At 38.6% G+C, this 14,092-nt stretch overlaps 1 protein-coding gene across 1 annotated transcript in view; it reads left to right on the top strand.

Annotated features, from left to right (window-relative positions):
- Positions 1 to 2,337: 2,337 nt before the first annotated feature.
- Positions 2,338 to 14,092, top strand: part of xrn2 (5'-3' exoribonuclease 2) — a 40,739-nt gene continuing 28,984 nt past the window's right edge. Inside the window, exons 1-17 of the mRNA XM_044169233.1 lie at positions 2,338 to 2,574; positions 3,103 to 3,230; positions 3,938 to 4,049; positions 4,318 to 4,429; positions 5,106 to 5,164; positions 5,495 to 5,584; positions 5,833 to 5,905; positions 6,373 to 6,423; positions 6,619 to 6,776; positions 7,370 to 7,444; positions 8,224 to 8,357; positions 8,999 to 9,056; positions 9,172 to 9,279; positions 9,706 to 9,750; positions 10,319 to 10,462; positions 11,210 to 11,254; positions 12,863 to 12,957. Of these exons, the coding sequence (XP_044025168.1) occupies positions 2,500 to 2,574; positions 3,103 to 3,230; positions 3,938 to 4,049; positions 4,318 to 4,429; positions 5,106 to 5,164; positions 5,495 to 5,584; positions 5,833 to 5,905; positions 6,373 to 6,423; positions 6,619 to 6,776; positions 7,370 to 7,444; positions 8,224 to 8,357; positions 8,999 to 9,056; positions 9,172 to 9,279; positions 9,706 to 9,750; positions 10,319 to 10,462; positions 11,210 to 11,254; positions 12,863 to 12,957 (1,562 nt within the window). The 5' untranslated portion in view covers positions 2,338 to 2,499. The remainder of the gene's footprint in view (positions 2,575 to 3,102; positions 3,231 to 3,937; positions 4,050 to 4,317; positions 4,430 to 5,105; positions 5,165 to 5,494; positions 5,585 to 5,832; positions 5,906 to 6,372; positions 6,424 to 6,618; positions 6,777 to 7,369; positions 7,445 to 8,223; positions 8,358 to 8,998; positions 9,057 to 9,171; positions 9,280 to 9,705; positions 9,751 to 10,318; positions 10,463 to 11,209; positions 11,255 to 12,862; positions 12,958 to 14,092) is intronic.

The raw sequence follows: 14,092 nt of genomic DNA, 5'->3' as shown, positions 1-14,092 counted from the left end.
TAGACAACAAATTTAATGATAAAGATTACTAATCAGAAAACGATGAGATATCATAAACAAGAGTTATACCAAAGGTGTTCTAAAAGAACGGGTACAATAACAGGAAAACTGGATTCACAAAAGTACAGACTGTCAGATTAGTTACACTGAGTGTCCTGGTTTTGATCAGGATTTTGGAGTATCCTGGTTATGTTCTGTGCATGTAAACACCTTATCCAGGTTTCTGAACATACTCTGCTGGTAGAGAAATGAGTGTAGGCTAATGACATATTCAGGAATCAAGACAAACCTGCACACAATCAGAAACCTGGATACGGTGAGAATCGAATACAGAAACATAATAACCAGGTTTCTGATCTTATTGGGGATATGATGTTTACATGGAACATGAGAAACCTAGTTATTTATATCCCTGTATACAGGCAGTATACAGAGTACTCCAGGTAGCATATCCAGGTTTTTCAAAACCAGGACACTCCAAAAACCCGAGCATAACCAGGACACTAGTGCACATGTAAATGCACTCAATAAGTCCTCATGGGAAGTACAACACAGTATAATCTAGTAAATACACACATAAAACACATAACATCAGCAGTTAGCCAAACAGTGCTAAAAATGTTGTATTAGCAACACATTAGCCTCAGAAAGCTAAGTACCTGCACTTTAATGGTTAGCTTGATTAGCAGTAAACTGATCACAGGGAAACTAAACTAACAAATGAACTAACATTGTTCGGCCGAACAATATCAGTTAAACAGCAGTTGCTATAGAGCTGTGTCCAGTGGTGGTTGCTACTAGCAACAGGACATTTAACTGTCCTGTGTACTTTAACACAGCATCTGTGTGAATGGTGAGCTTGAGCTTTGCCTCTTGTGTGTTTGTGCTGTCTGTCTGTCCTCTTCCAGGTCTCCGTGATGGACAGGACGCGTGGCTCAGGTCTGCTTGGCTGCACCTGGAAGTTGCTCGGCGTCCTCCCAGATCCATAGTCTTCATATGCATTTACAATCTATCTATAATTTTGCCACCCTGGTTTTCCATACTATAATTTTATTATGTTGGTCTGCACAACATTTATTACATGTCTGTCCGTCCTGGGAGAGGGATCCCTCCTCTGTTGCACTTCCTCAGGTTTTTTCCATTTTTTCCCTGTTAAAGGGTTTTCTGGGGAGTCTTTCCTGATCCGAATCGAGGGTCTAAGGACAGAAGGTGTTGTATGCTGTACAGATTGTAAAGCCCCTTGAGGCAAATTTGTGATTTGTGATATTGACCTATATAAATAAAGTTGACTTGACTTGAGGATCCCAGGATGAGTAGTTGTTGCCAACACAACAACTAACAGGGATGCAAACAAACGATAAATAAAAAGACACAAATATGTGCTCCACGAAAATACAGCCTACCAAAAGTCAAATATGCATTATGAAATAAGTGGATATTTATTTATAGCTGATAAATGAAATAAACAGTTGATCAATTATCAGTTCATTTTCTGTTGACTGACTAATTGTTTCAGCCCTGAAGCTGTCATTTGATTAATCAGCCAACAGGTACCTGTTTCAATAACATTTCAAATTAAAGAGTCAGTGCACAGTTCTCACTGTTGGCTGCAACTGTCCTGCAAAACACCACACATACTCCCTTCATACAAATGTGTCTGGGAATGTAGCTGTGAAAATGGATATATATACTGGCATATACTCTAAATATAAATGTAGTAATCAAGCAAATATGCATCTTTATTCTATGTTTCCTAGTTTGCGCAGTGCAGAGATTACTCAAATAAAAGTACTGTTACTTTAGGTATTTTTGTTTGAGTAACAGAAGAAGTAACTGTAAAGACATACTAAAGTACAAGTCATCAGATAAGACTATAGTTTGAAAAGATAACAGTGATGGATTAAAGAAATCATGTGGATGTTATATACGTTTCATTATAAAAAACTAAATGACTAAATAAACAAGCAGGGCTCTCTCGTTTGGCAACTGTATAAAATGTTTGCAAAAACTGCAAACATGTAAACAAAATGATGAGCTACTTCAGTAAAACTAAACTAAGTAAAAAGTCCAGCGCTGGGACGTTTTTAACAAACAAAACACTGAAGTGAAAACATAACTGAAGATAACAAAAATAAATCAATGAATTTATGAGCGCATTGTACATTAAATGCATATTTAATATCGTGATTTTTTTTTCAAAAATCAGAGATGTTTTAGATGCTTTTCTGAATGGATATATGGAATTAATGACTCTTGACTGCCTGCAGTACGGTTTAAGGCCATTGAGGTCGCTGTGGGCCCATGTGGCTCTCCGGAATGCTCCGGAAAAAGTCGACATGAACCGGAAACAGTACACATGGGTCATGGCCAACAGCATTGTAGCCGAAGTATTTAACTCATCCGCAACAAGTCTCGTGTTTTAATTGAGCTATTTTAACTGTTTCATACGAGTTCACATTTTTTTTAATAAGCTGACAGATAAGCGATTCTTTACCGGAGATGGGAGTCCCGGCGTTTTTCCGTTGGCTTAGCCGAAAATATGCGTCAATAATCGTGCATTGTGTTGAGGAGAAGGTAAGTGACTAGCATGTTAGCTAGCAGCCAGTTTACCTGTCGTTTTAACGTTAGCGGGAAAATTTTAACGAGTGATACCTTTCTAAATACATCTTGTTTACCGACTACAGTCGATGATGGGTATTCTCGGACGTTAATGCCGCGTCGTCGATGCATTTTGTGTTGCGAAGGATTCGGTTAGTTGCCACAAGCAACGCGGAAAAGAACAGGAGTTTGGTGACGTCTTGGTGTAAACAAAACGGCGTGGTTGTTTATTTAACTTCAGATGACCAACAAAAACGTACAAATTAAGACAGATTTCAAGGCAGCGCTTAGCTATAGGAAACCTTAATCAATCTTTTCCCCCCACCTTAGCTAACATCGAAAATAGTAGCACACTGTTGATAAATTAAAACATTTAAATTCGGGGGCAATAGAGCGCAGCCGCAGTTTCTTTCAGAAATTGCCATGTGCCAAACCACTTTCAGGGGAAAGCACCTGATGTCTTCAAACAAAGTGGTTTGTTTGTGCTCTGTTTTATCTTCGCAGGGGAAAGAGTGTAATGGAGTCCGTATTCCCGTTGATACAACGAAGCCAAACCCCAACGAGGTGGAATTCGACAATTTGTACTTGGACATGAATGGGATCATTCACCCATGCACACATCCAGAAGACAAGTAGGAACCCCTCTCTGTGCAGTTTGGACATCTATGACTTTGTTTTTGTTTCGGTTAACAGCACTACATTTTCTGTTTGCGATTTATTTCACAGATACGTTAAGTTTTTATTGACAAAGAAGTCAAATGCATAACTTTTTATTGGCAAACCATCCTTGGGAGTTTGACTGTTTTTGAATTTTTCATAAATTTGGCAGATGATTAAACAGTCAAATGGGTACAAAGGGTCACCTTGATGTACTCTTGTGTTATATTTGCATTAGCTTCTCTGATGTGGCAGTTTGTTGCTTTTCTTTCTTTTATACCAGTGTGAATTAAATGTTTGTGACTGAAGATGTCACCCTGGGCTCTGAGAATTGTGACAAAATGCTTTCCACTATTTTCTGCCATTCAGTAGACTTTGATGAGCACAAATCAAGTGTTTTGTTTCTGTGGTCAAATCTGGATGTTTGAACCAAAGTTGCTGCGGTTGTAAAAATTTAAATTTATAAAATGCTTTAAGACATAATGTACAACAAGAGCATGTTTGCTTATACTAAACAGAGGAACTTTAAAATGCCAGATTATTTTAAATGAAGTTTGATGTGACACATCCGCACATATAAGAACAGCATGAATACTTGATTTAAAAAAATAAATAAAAATGAAACCGTACCAAGTCCACACACCCTCTGCATGTTTCACATTCTGAACTCTGCTGTCTACAGACCCGCTCCCAAAAATGAAGATGAGATGATGGTCGCCATTTTCGAGTACATTGACCGCCTGTTCAATATTGTGCGGCCCAGGAAAGTTCTCTACATGGCCATCGACGGAGTGGTAAGTACCTTTTTAGTAACAGAAACCTGCAGCCTGAGCAAAGTTTGGATGAGGGCTCACATCCACAGCAAAAACTGAAACCAAGCTATTTAAACATCTGCCAGAGAATCAAATATTTACCAGATTTTATCTGTCACAACAGTTATTTCTCATTCATCTATCCTATTCAAAACAATCTGATGTTATTTAGGTTAATATAGACAGCTTTGATGACAGACCTGATATCAGCTGCTGCACAGTAGAAATAACTCCCTCTTTAACTCCCCAGGCTCCACGGGCCAAAATGAACCAGCAGCGCTCTCGCCGGTTTCGGGCCTCCAAAGAAGGAGTGGAGCTGGCCGAGGAGAAGCATCGCATACGAGAGGAGGTCATCCAGAGAGGTGTGTGATGTTTTTAAATCCCTTCACTCCCGGTCAGCAAATACAGAGAATATATGTTGCCTTAGATGTCCTTCACATTACACAGTCTGTACAAACCTCAGATGGTACAGAACAGAACTTTACACGTCATTTTCTTAGTTGCAGGACGGTATTTTCTCTGAGCTCCAGGACAGAAAATACTAATTGTTAATCGCCAAATGACAAAAAAAAAAGAGTATACTTTGAGAGTATTTACGCTAAATTGTACAGACAGATCCAGGCTTTGCAAACACACCTGGTGTGCTACTTTTTCACTTTGGAAGTTACAGTTTTAAAAAGGAGCATCTTTATCTGTCTATTTGAATCTCTTTGGGGCGTGATATTAACCGGTGCACAGTTTTGTTTGTGTGAAGTATCGTTTACACTTGTCTGAGAGAGGAAACACTTTCTTTCTTCTTAATGCTCTTAACCCAGGCCACCAACTTTAAAAATTCACTGGCTAAAATAGTTGAAATCTTAAGTCCTGAATTAATCAGACAACTCACTCTGGATGAGTTAATTAATCCTCCATGATTTACAGATGAAGTAATATTGTTCCCTGACAGAAGTTTCACTGTGTATTTGTGCCATTATCTGTCTTTTAATGTTAACCCTTGAGCTCAGTGTAACCTCACTTGTGATATTTTCTCCTCTACAGGAGGTTATCTTCCACCTGAGGAGATTAAAGAGAGGTTTGACAGCAACTGTATCACTCCAGTAAGTTGGATAACTACTACATTTAGTTTTTGTTTTGTTTTTTTCATCAATGGTTTTTGCTAATTTTTATTTTTAGAACTTATTACTGGACATCTTAGCTTTTTTTAATTGCTGCTTTTTTTTTTACCTATTACGGTAATGTTTATTGCTACTTTTTGTTTGGTTTTATTTTTAATTATTAGTTTGTTTTTATGACGTAAACTTGGCACACTTGTAAAAGAGGGTGCCTGTTCCTCAGTGTTTTTTTTCTTTTTCTAAGTGTAAATAAAGGTTATATGTATATTTACTTGTAGTAGCAGAATTACAGGATTTGACTTCTTATGTCTCCAGGGAACAGAGTTTATGGACAACCTGGCACATTGTCTTCGATACTACGTCGCAGACAGACTCAGCAATGATCCAGGATGGAGGAATATCACGGTGCGTGTAACTTTTCTGCTCAGGTTTTCAAATACAGCCAGAAATGTTACCAGCAATTTCTTGTTTCTTTGTTTCTTGTTTTTGACATTCTATAGACAAAACACTTTAGGATTAATCTATCAACTAACTTGGCAAAATAACAATGTTAAATTGTTTCAGTTTTCAGCTCTTGACAGTTGATGTGTTGGTTGTATGTTGATATGGACGGTGTTCACAGTCACCAACCTTTAGTTACCTTTTTTATCCAGGTCCTCCTGTCTGATGCCAGTGTTCCAGGTGAAGGTGAACACAAGATTATGGACTACATCAGGAGACAGAGAGGTACAGCTCCCTTACACTGATAAACTTTAATAACTGATGCACACCGTTTGCATCGCAAAGGATTACATTAAAGCACGTATACTGTAGCAGGTTACATCGTAACAAAAAACACCAAGAGTTATAAAATAAACCCATGCCACAGTCATAACTTTACAACAGTATACAAGCCTAAACGTTCAAAACACCATAAAATATAGCCCAACAAGCTAATACAAAATGCATCTAACACAAAAACCTGTAAAGGTGGCACATAGACAATATCACACATTTGCAGCTGGCAGAATTCAGACTTGACAGACTGATACTGACACAGAAAGATTAAAGTGTTGTTGAATTTCATGTTGACACTTTGATCGGTGGGTCAAAAATATGTGGACGGCGATGAACACAATTCACGTCTGAACCTTCTGTACACACAAACACTGTCAGACATTTTGTTGACTCAGATTTGTTATTCACTTTGACAGCTCAACCCAACCATGACCCTAACACACACCACTGCCTGTGTGGAGCTGATGGTAAGCCTTTAAATCCACTGTCTGTAATGTATAAGATATAAAGAATTCAATAAAATACAAGTTAAATAATGTTATCAGCCCAGAGTGACCTTGTTTTATTGTTTGTGACTACTTTGTAAGATGTAAACAACTCTGTCATCATTTCCACCTCGTTGAAACAACACCTTTTCTTTCTGTGTGGTGACTGATGATCAGCTGACCTGATCATGCTGGGCCTCGCCACCCACGAGCCAAACTTCACCATCATCAGAGAGGAGTTTAAACCCAACAAACCCCGCCCCTGCGCACTCTGCGGACAGATGGGCCATGAAATCAAAGATTGTCAGGGGACGGCCAGAGAGAAACAGGGACAGGTGAGCTCTGCTTGTACTTCTGGAGTTTTCTGTCAAAATGTATAATAATGTTATATATAGAAAATGTGTTACATGGCTGGCGACTTTTGTAATCACTGTGGCAGGAAGTGTTTTATGATAACATGATTTTTGCTTAAATACCAGAACTAAGGGTAAAAACTGCATATTTTATACTGTGCTTTGGCTACAAAGACAAACTACGAAGCAAATGGGGAGGGGGGAAACATCAGAGATGTTTTCTTTTTATTTTTTAAAAGTTTTGTGATTTATTTATTTATTTTTGCATTAAGCTTGAAGGCTTTGTTGTACATTTTCCACAAGAGGTTCCATCTGCAAAAGTCACCAATATGGAAATTTAAGTGGAAAATGAAAAGGTCAGCCTCCTGCCATCCTGTGATGCAGATTTTAATGTAAACAGAAGCTGACTGTAACTCTGGAGTGAATTTCTCTTAATCTGACATGAATTTTTCTGTTTATGCGATGATGATATTTGTTGTCATAAATGCTGAATTGTTAATTATAACAACTTTCTGTCTGTATATTCACAAATGTGCCATAAATGAGACGGGATCTCTTGTTTTCTTCTCTTTCAGCATGATGAGTTTGCAGACTCTATGCCGGTTTCTGAACAGGAGTTCATATTTATCAGGCTCTGTGTGCTGCGAGAGGTATGATATTTATGGTTTTTGGGGAATAAATCAAGTTGTTGCTTCCTTCTAACATTTTAAAAAGAGACAATGACTGGCCTAAGGTGTCGCTATAGTGTCTGTTTAATGAATGCCCATCATAAAGAATATTTTAGACACCACGCATCTGATTTTTATTAAATTCTAATGAATGGTGCTTGTCACTCGTTACTCTAGTCTGACATTTTGCATTTCACACAGGTGCTACAGCATTTAATTGACTGTACATTCACAGTGTATTTTATCTATGTTGCTCATTTCACACATTTAGAGCAACAAGATGTGCCATAGCTCCAATTTAACATTGTCAAAATTTTCCCTGTCGGCCTTAAGTGGTGCAAAAGTATTTGCTTAACTCTCCGTCATTTGTTACAGTTCAATGTGCTTGATACTTGTTTTCAGGGAAGACTGTTTTTTTTTTTTCACCAGAAGGTAGTATTTCATATTGCTATACATAGTTAATATGTCCTGGTGATAATTTATTCTGTGTTTTTATTCCATTAATTCAGACAGCTGTAAAATATTATCCATGTATTTAAATAGATAAGTATGATACATATTCATCAGTTTCTCTTATTTCTCAGCCTAACCCTCTCAAAAATGAGTCACGTCAGAATAGTCCTAATTTTTTACTCTGTTTTTTCTGGATATAGTGATGGCTGTGTTTGAACTGGAATGTGTACAAGAGCAAACTTTGGCCTAAAAACTAAAAGCACATACCAGATAACCTACGTTAATTCAGATTTTCTTCCATGTTTTAGTACCTCGCCAGAGAGCTGACCATGGCCAGCCTGCCGTTTCCCTTCGACTTTGAGAGGAGCGTAGACGACTGGGTCTTCATGTGTTTCTTTGTTGGAAATGACTTCCTACCACACCTGCCGTCCTTAGAAATCAGGTGAGCTTCAAGACACCTTTTCATGCTGAAAGCTGGTTTGAATTTTAGAAAAAGTGGTAGCGGTTGTATCTGTTGGTCCTTAAAAACTCAGAAACAGCTCTCAGGTATCTAAATTCAAGACCTTTTAAAGTACTGAAGAATAATAAATGTATTTATGAAGTTACGTTGCCTGCCGACTCCAGAAGCTAACCCAGAAGTGGGCGAGACTTCGGCTTTCTTTAAGCTTCACAGAAACAGTGTTAAGTGCAGGACAGTTGTATTATATTGCTTTAGACAGTGTAGGTGTTTTCTCTACTCTCTGTATAGAAGAAGCCTGATTACTCACTTTCACAGTGATCGTACTCCTGCCATCACTTCACTTTAACCTCCAACACTGATCAGACTGAAACCTGGTGGAGAGGCTCAAACTTCTATTGTTCTGTTTCACTACTCTTCTTTAGTGTTTTTTATTTGTATAAGGATAAATCAGAGCTCCAAATGTTGGTTAGTTACTTGCCAGAGTGGCTGATAGGGCAGCCATATTTCCAGCTGCTGTCAGAGATATATCAGCGTTTGGTGTCAGTTCAATGTCCCATCCCAATTCCCATTTGAATTCACACTGAAAGACTCGTCTTTAATTATTCCGTTTTTGTTTCTTACAGAGAGGGAGCGATCGATCGACTGGTCAACATCTACAAAGACGTTGTGCACAAAACTGGAGTGAGTATCATCACGAATTTGTTTTGTTCAGTGTTTCCAGTTGGCTATTATTTTTCTTTAAAGCAGCGCTGACTGTCTGCTACTGTGACATAACAAGGCCCGTGTCTGTCTGCAGGGCTACCTGACAGAGAATGGCTACGTCAACCTGGAGCGAGTTGAGATGATCATGCAGGCGGTGGGCGTGGCTGAGGACAACATCTTTAAGAAACGCAAAGAGGATGACGTAAGATTTCTGCAATTTCACACAGTGATCATTAGAAATGTGGCTTATAAAGACACTAAGCCTTTGTATCAAGCCTCAGTACTTTTTTGATATGATATGGGGCCGAAATGTGTCTGTAGCACAGATTATTGGACACCAAAGTTCCAAACCTTTGTATTCAATTTCTTGGTTATTTATTCTCAGGTAGTTCCTGGTTTAAATCAGACTATTTTAGACTGTTTTGGTAAGTTCTTTTAGGGCTTCTTGTATGTAGGCAACTCTTAACATTTAACAACAAATGATACCCAGCCCTAAGAGACAGAAACTGCTGTTTGGTCACAAACTTTAGCTACAGCCAGGCCAGTTTACCACAGTAGTATATATTTCTAGTTGAACCTTGATTTATTGCTTTGTGATTGATAAGTCTTCACATTTACTTTCTTTTAGGAAAGCTTTAAGAGAAGAATGAAAGAGAAACGAAAGCGGATGAAGGTGAGTTAAGCAGATGGATGATGACACGATTTGCTGGAGGGGGGATTGATGGATAAAACTATATGCAGAAAATTTGAGGAATTCTTCAGTGATAGAAAAGTGTGCATCTAGAAGAGGAACTGCAGTATTGATGATCTTGTATTGATGAAAATTAGAGCTCGTTCGAGCTTGTTCAAGATTCCACGTTCTCAATTTTTGTTTAATCAGCTGATGTTAGCATGCATTTCCCACAGTGTCTGAAAATCTTACATGCTTATTTTGTCATTAGTATTTTAATCACTTAAAACATAAAATATGTTCAGTGCATTAGCTGTTCAAAACTAGCAGTGGCCAGCATTTCTTTTTTTAACTTGAGGCATGAGTCCCTCCCTTCTGCCCTGCCATATCGTCAGGTTTCCTGTCCATCTGGATAAGCTGTTATCCAGATTCAACCGTTTTCCAAAAACGCTGCTGATGCTGAAGCACATGCTGATGCATGATATAGCGACTGCAGTGTATACGGCAGTCATCGGCCATAAATAATATACATAATTTTCACGGGGATGTTTATCCCTCCGTGTTATTGCAGGCAGAGCAGCGGGGCCCCGCCTACCTGACCACGGGCCAGTTTGCCCCTCAGGCCCTGGGGAGAAGAGACCGACCTGAGGCCGTCCAGAATGCTCGGCACCAGGCCTACGACATGAGGATGCAGTCCAGGGAGCAACACAACAAGGTACGACAGGTTGTTTTATATAAGAGTTTCTGTGCAGCTCTGGAAATCTGGAAAATGAGCCTGACAATTTCCAGGTCCTAAAAAAAATTTGGGTTTACTGAAAGAGACTTGAAATATTTTAATCTCTGTTGTCATAGTAACAGTTCTATAAGAGCTCCTGCACAGACCTGGAGTATATAGACATGTATGGGAAAACAATTTGAAAATTGAAGCCAAACGTATGGGGGGGAAAATGTATGCAAAATATATTTTACTTATGTGATATAGAGTTTAGAATCACACAGTTTGTGGTTTTACACCCTGTTGATCTCTCATATCCTGATATATGTCGCTGAGGAGAATAATCTTCTGTAGAGTATTAAGAGTGATCTGAGCAAGTTACATAATTTTTCCTATAGCTGTCATTCCTATTATTATTAATTTATTAATATTAACACTCTTAAAGGAAGTTTTTTCTTGCCACTGTCGCCAAATGCTTGCTCATGGTGGGATTTGTTGGGTCTCTGTAAATAATATTATAAAGAGTATGGTCTCGATCTGCTCTATAGGAAAAGTGCAATGAGATAACTTCTGTTATGAATTGGCGCTATATAAATAAAATTTAGAGTTACTGATCTGCTTGAATCACACCAAACTGCAAAATCCTAAGATATAAGGGGAGGACATTTTGCGATGTAACATGGTGATGAATCGTCGTTGCAGGAGTGCAGTCATGATGAAGTGTTGTGTTTTTCTTTTTTTCTCCAGGATGCTGCTCAGTCCCTGAAGGCCATGATAAAGAACGGTGGCAATGTAAGTTCTTGGTGAAATGAAAGGTGGACACGTGCACATAAAAACATAGTTTTGTATTTTTGTTGACAACATTCTAATAAATTTATAAAATACAACATAGCAGACTTTTCCAGGCAAACAACAGTTAAGTCCTGGACTAATTTATGATTAAAGTAGTATCTCTAGTATTTACACAGTCCACCGAGTTTTATCAAGATGGAGACCGGCAGTCGATGTCTGACATTAAGATATATTAGAAAATAAATGAAAAACTACAAAAATGACAAAAATTGAGTCAGGTAGAACCAGATAGTTTAAATTGTTTACAAATTCAGAGAATCCAAAAGTGAGTATGTCTTGGTTGTCTTACCCGTCTTCTTTCTCTGTGTCTTTAGCATATTTTAGAGCATATTTTCACTCGTTTCAAGTCTTTCTTCACAATATGCAAATCAGTCATCATACACTTTGACTTTACAATCTTGCTTCTTTACTCTGGGGTGTTTGTCTGCATCTGAAGGGGTTAGACTTTAATATGGACACACAGTTGGACAGAGATTCACTTTGGACTTTTTAGATGCCACTTGGCTGGTGCCTGTAAAACGTTGTGTAATTCTGCTAGATATGCATAACTGAAAAATGATTTCTTCATCAAGAAAAAAATTGCTGTATTTTATCTTAACATTAATACTGAATAGCAGTCTGTTTGAGCGTGGACGCTGTTTTGTGGTTCAGTTTATGGTCGGGTTTCTATTTAACGTGTCTGTTAAGTTTCCTGCCTGAACAGCGTTAAGTATATCGCCCAACAATAGCCGGCCAAACATTAGCACATGAATGAAAAGAGCACAAAGGCCCCAGGAAGAAAGGAAGGCTAAGTAGCTACGGTAGTGATTTATTTATTTATTTTTCTTTCTATCAGCTTCCCTCAAACATAGAAAACACACATACATACAGTACATACAGCAGCTGTACCAGACAGCAGAGCAGACAGTTTACCTTTGACATGATTCATTATTAGTAAAAAGGTTTTATAGTCATCTGGTTGTTTTTATGATGTAGCAACAGGCATCATTTTTAATTGATGCTATACTATTTTACCTTTTTAGATCTTTATTTGTATCTATAGGGCATAGATATGTGTATAAAACACGGATTTAAATTTCAAGAAAGACATCATCACTGATCATGTCTGTCTTTACAGCATCTATTGCAATATTTCTTTGTTGGGTTACATGTTAAAAGACAGTCACACTTCTGCCAAATAGAAATTGTTTAGGGCTGAAATGATTAGTTAATCTATTAATCAATTGATAGAAAAATAATCAACTATTGATCGATGATCGATGTTTTGAGTCACTTTTTGAGTAAAAATGCCAAAGGTTCCCTAATTCCACATCCTCAGTTGTGTCCTCACTGCTTTTCTTTGTCTTATGTGATAATGATCAAATGGTCATGTTCAGTCATCTGAACATGAAAGAAAATTAGAATTTAATGAGATATGACTTTTGACCTTATGTTTGTTGGGGCCATTGTTGCACTGATAAAAGCTAATGTATGAGAGTTTCCATGTTCTACTTCTGATCTGCATATTTTCTTTATCTTTTTGTCGTGGGTTTTTGTCACCCTGCCCAGTCGTCTGCAGGGCCCAGCGACAGCATAGACAGCAGGGGGGTGAAGAGGAAAGCTGAGGACAGTGACAGCGAGCCGGAGCCTGAAGACAACGTCAGGTAAACCTGCACCAGCTGGGTGGGTGGGGTGTTAGCGGAGGGTGGACACGTCTTGTGTTTAGGTTTACAGTGAACACAAGCTGCCGTCTGGGGAAGTAACGGTGGGAACTAACGTTTACATGTGCTTCTGAGTGATGATTACAACAACCTTTTAACATCTCAAAGTCTCTCAGTTGTAGTCATGTATTGTGGAAGTATGTCAACACAGGTCGCTCATAAGTGCCCGAGTCACTTTTCACTTTTAAGAGAGTACTCCACTGATTTAGCTTTGCACTCCTATAACACTGTTGGACTCACGATGGAGAGTTTCAAAAAAGGATCGAAATCGATGCAGCAGAGATGTCGTCTTTTTTATTCCACACATTCTTCTTCCTTGTCTACATTACCCACAATGCAACTTGAGATGGTGTGTTATGCTAGTAGCGTGGAGCCTCCAGCCTGCAGCAGAGACGAGCAGCTGCAGAGGTCTGCTGAGCTCACTTCTTTCTGACTCCACACCAACAGATTAGTTTCATCTTCAAACTTGTAGTCTTCAGCCCCGACCGACGCCGACTCAAGTGACGTCACTTGAGGACATTTAGCAGACTTCACACAGCTCCCTCTGAGACACTAAAGGCTTTATACGATTTATTTCACATATGCAGTAATACTCCCCAACACATGTAAAGAGACTTTGATGTGTTCCCATTTAAAATTAATGACAGCAATCTTATTAGGTTGCACCTAGAAACATTTCCGTAACTCCTCCAACACAGCTCGAGTCTGAATTGAAGCCGGACACATAAAGACACCTAAATATATTTAATCAACCACACAATACTGTGAGTGAGACAATTTTAAGTTGAAGAGGACATTCTTATATCAGAGTCTATATAAATGTGTTTTCAGTAATTTCTCTCCCCTTGCAGTGCAAAAGAGGAAAAAACGAGACTACAGTCATGCTAGCCTAGAGAAAAAGTTAAGCAGATAAATCCATAATATCACCACCTGAAGGCCTCAGTTGAACACAGTCTTTAGTCTTTACCTGCTCCAAAACCTCGTCTTTGCTGACAGCCACATACCATCGCTGACCATAAACCAATCAAATTAAAGCCACAAAATCGCTATATATCAAACAGGGTACTGATTGGCTGCC

The sequence above is a fragment of the Siniperca chuatsi genome, linkage group LG16 (genome assembly GCF_020085105.1).
Source record: "Siniperca chuatsi isolate FFG_IHB_CAS linkage group LG16, ASM2008510v1, whole genome shotgun sequence".
Classification (NCBI taxonomy): domain Eukaryota; kingdom Metazoa; phylum Chordata; class Actinopteri; order Centrarchiformes; family Sinipercidae; genus Siniperca; species Siniperca chuatsi.
The sequence above is the reverse complement of the archived record's forward strand: the minus strand, read 5'-3'. Positions and strand labels throughout refer to the sequence as shown.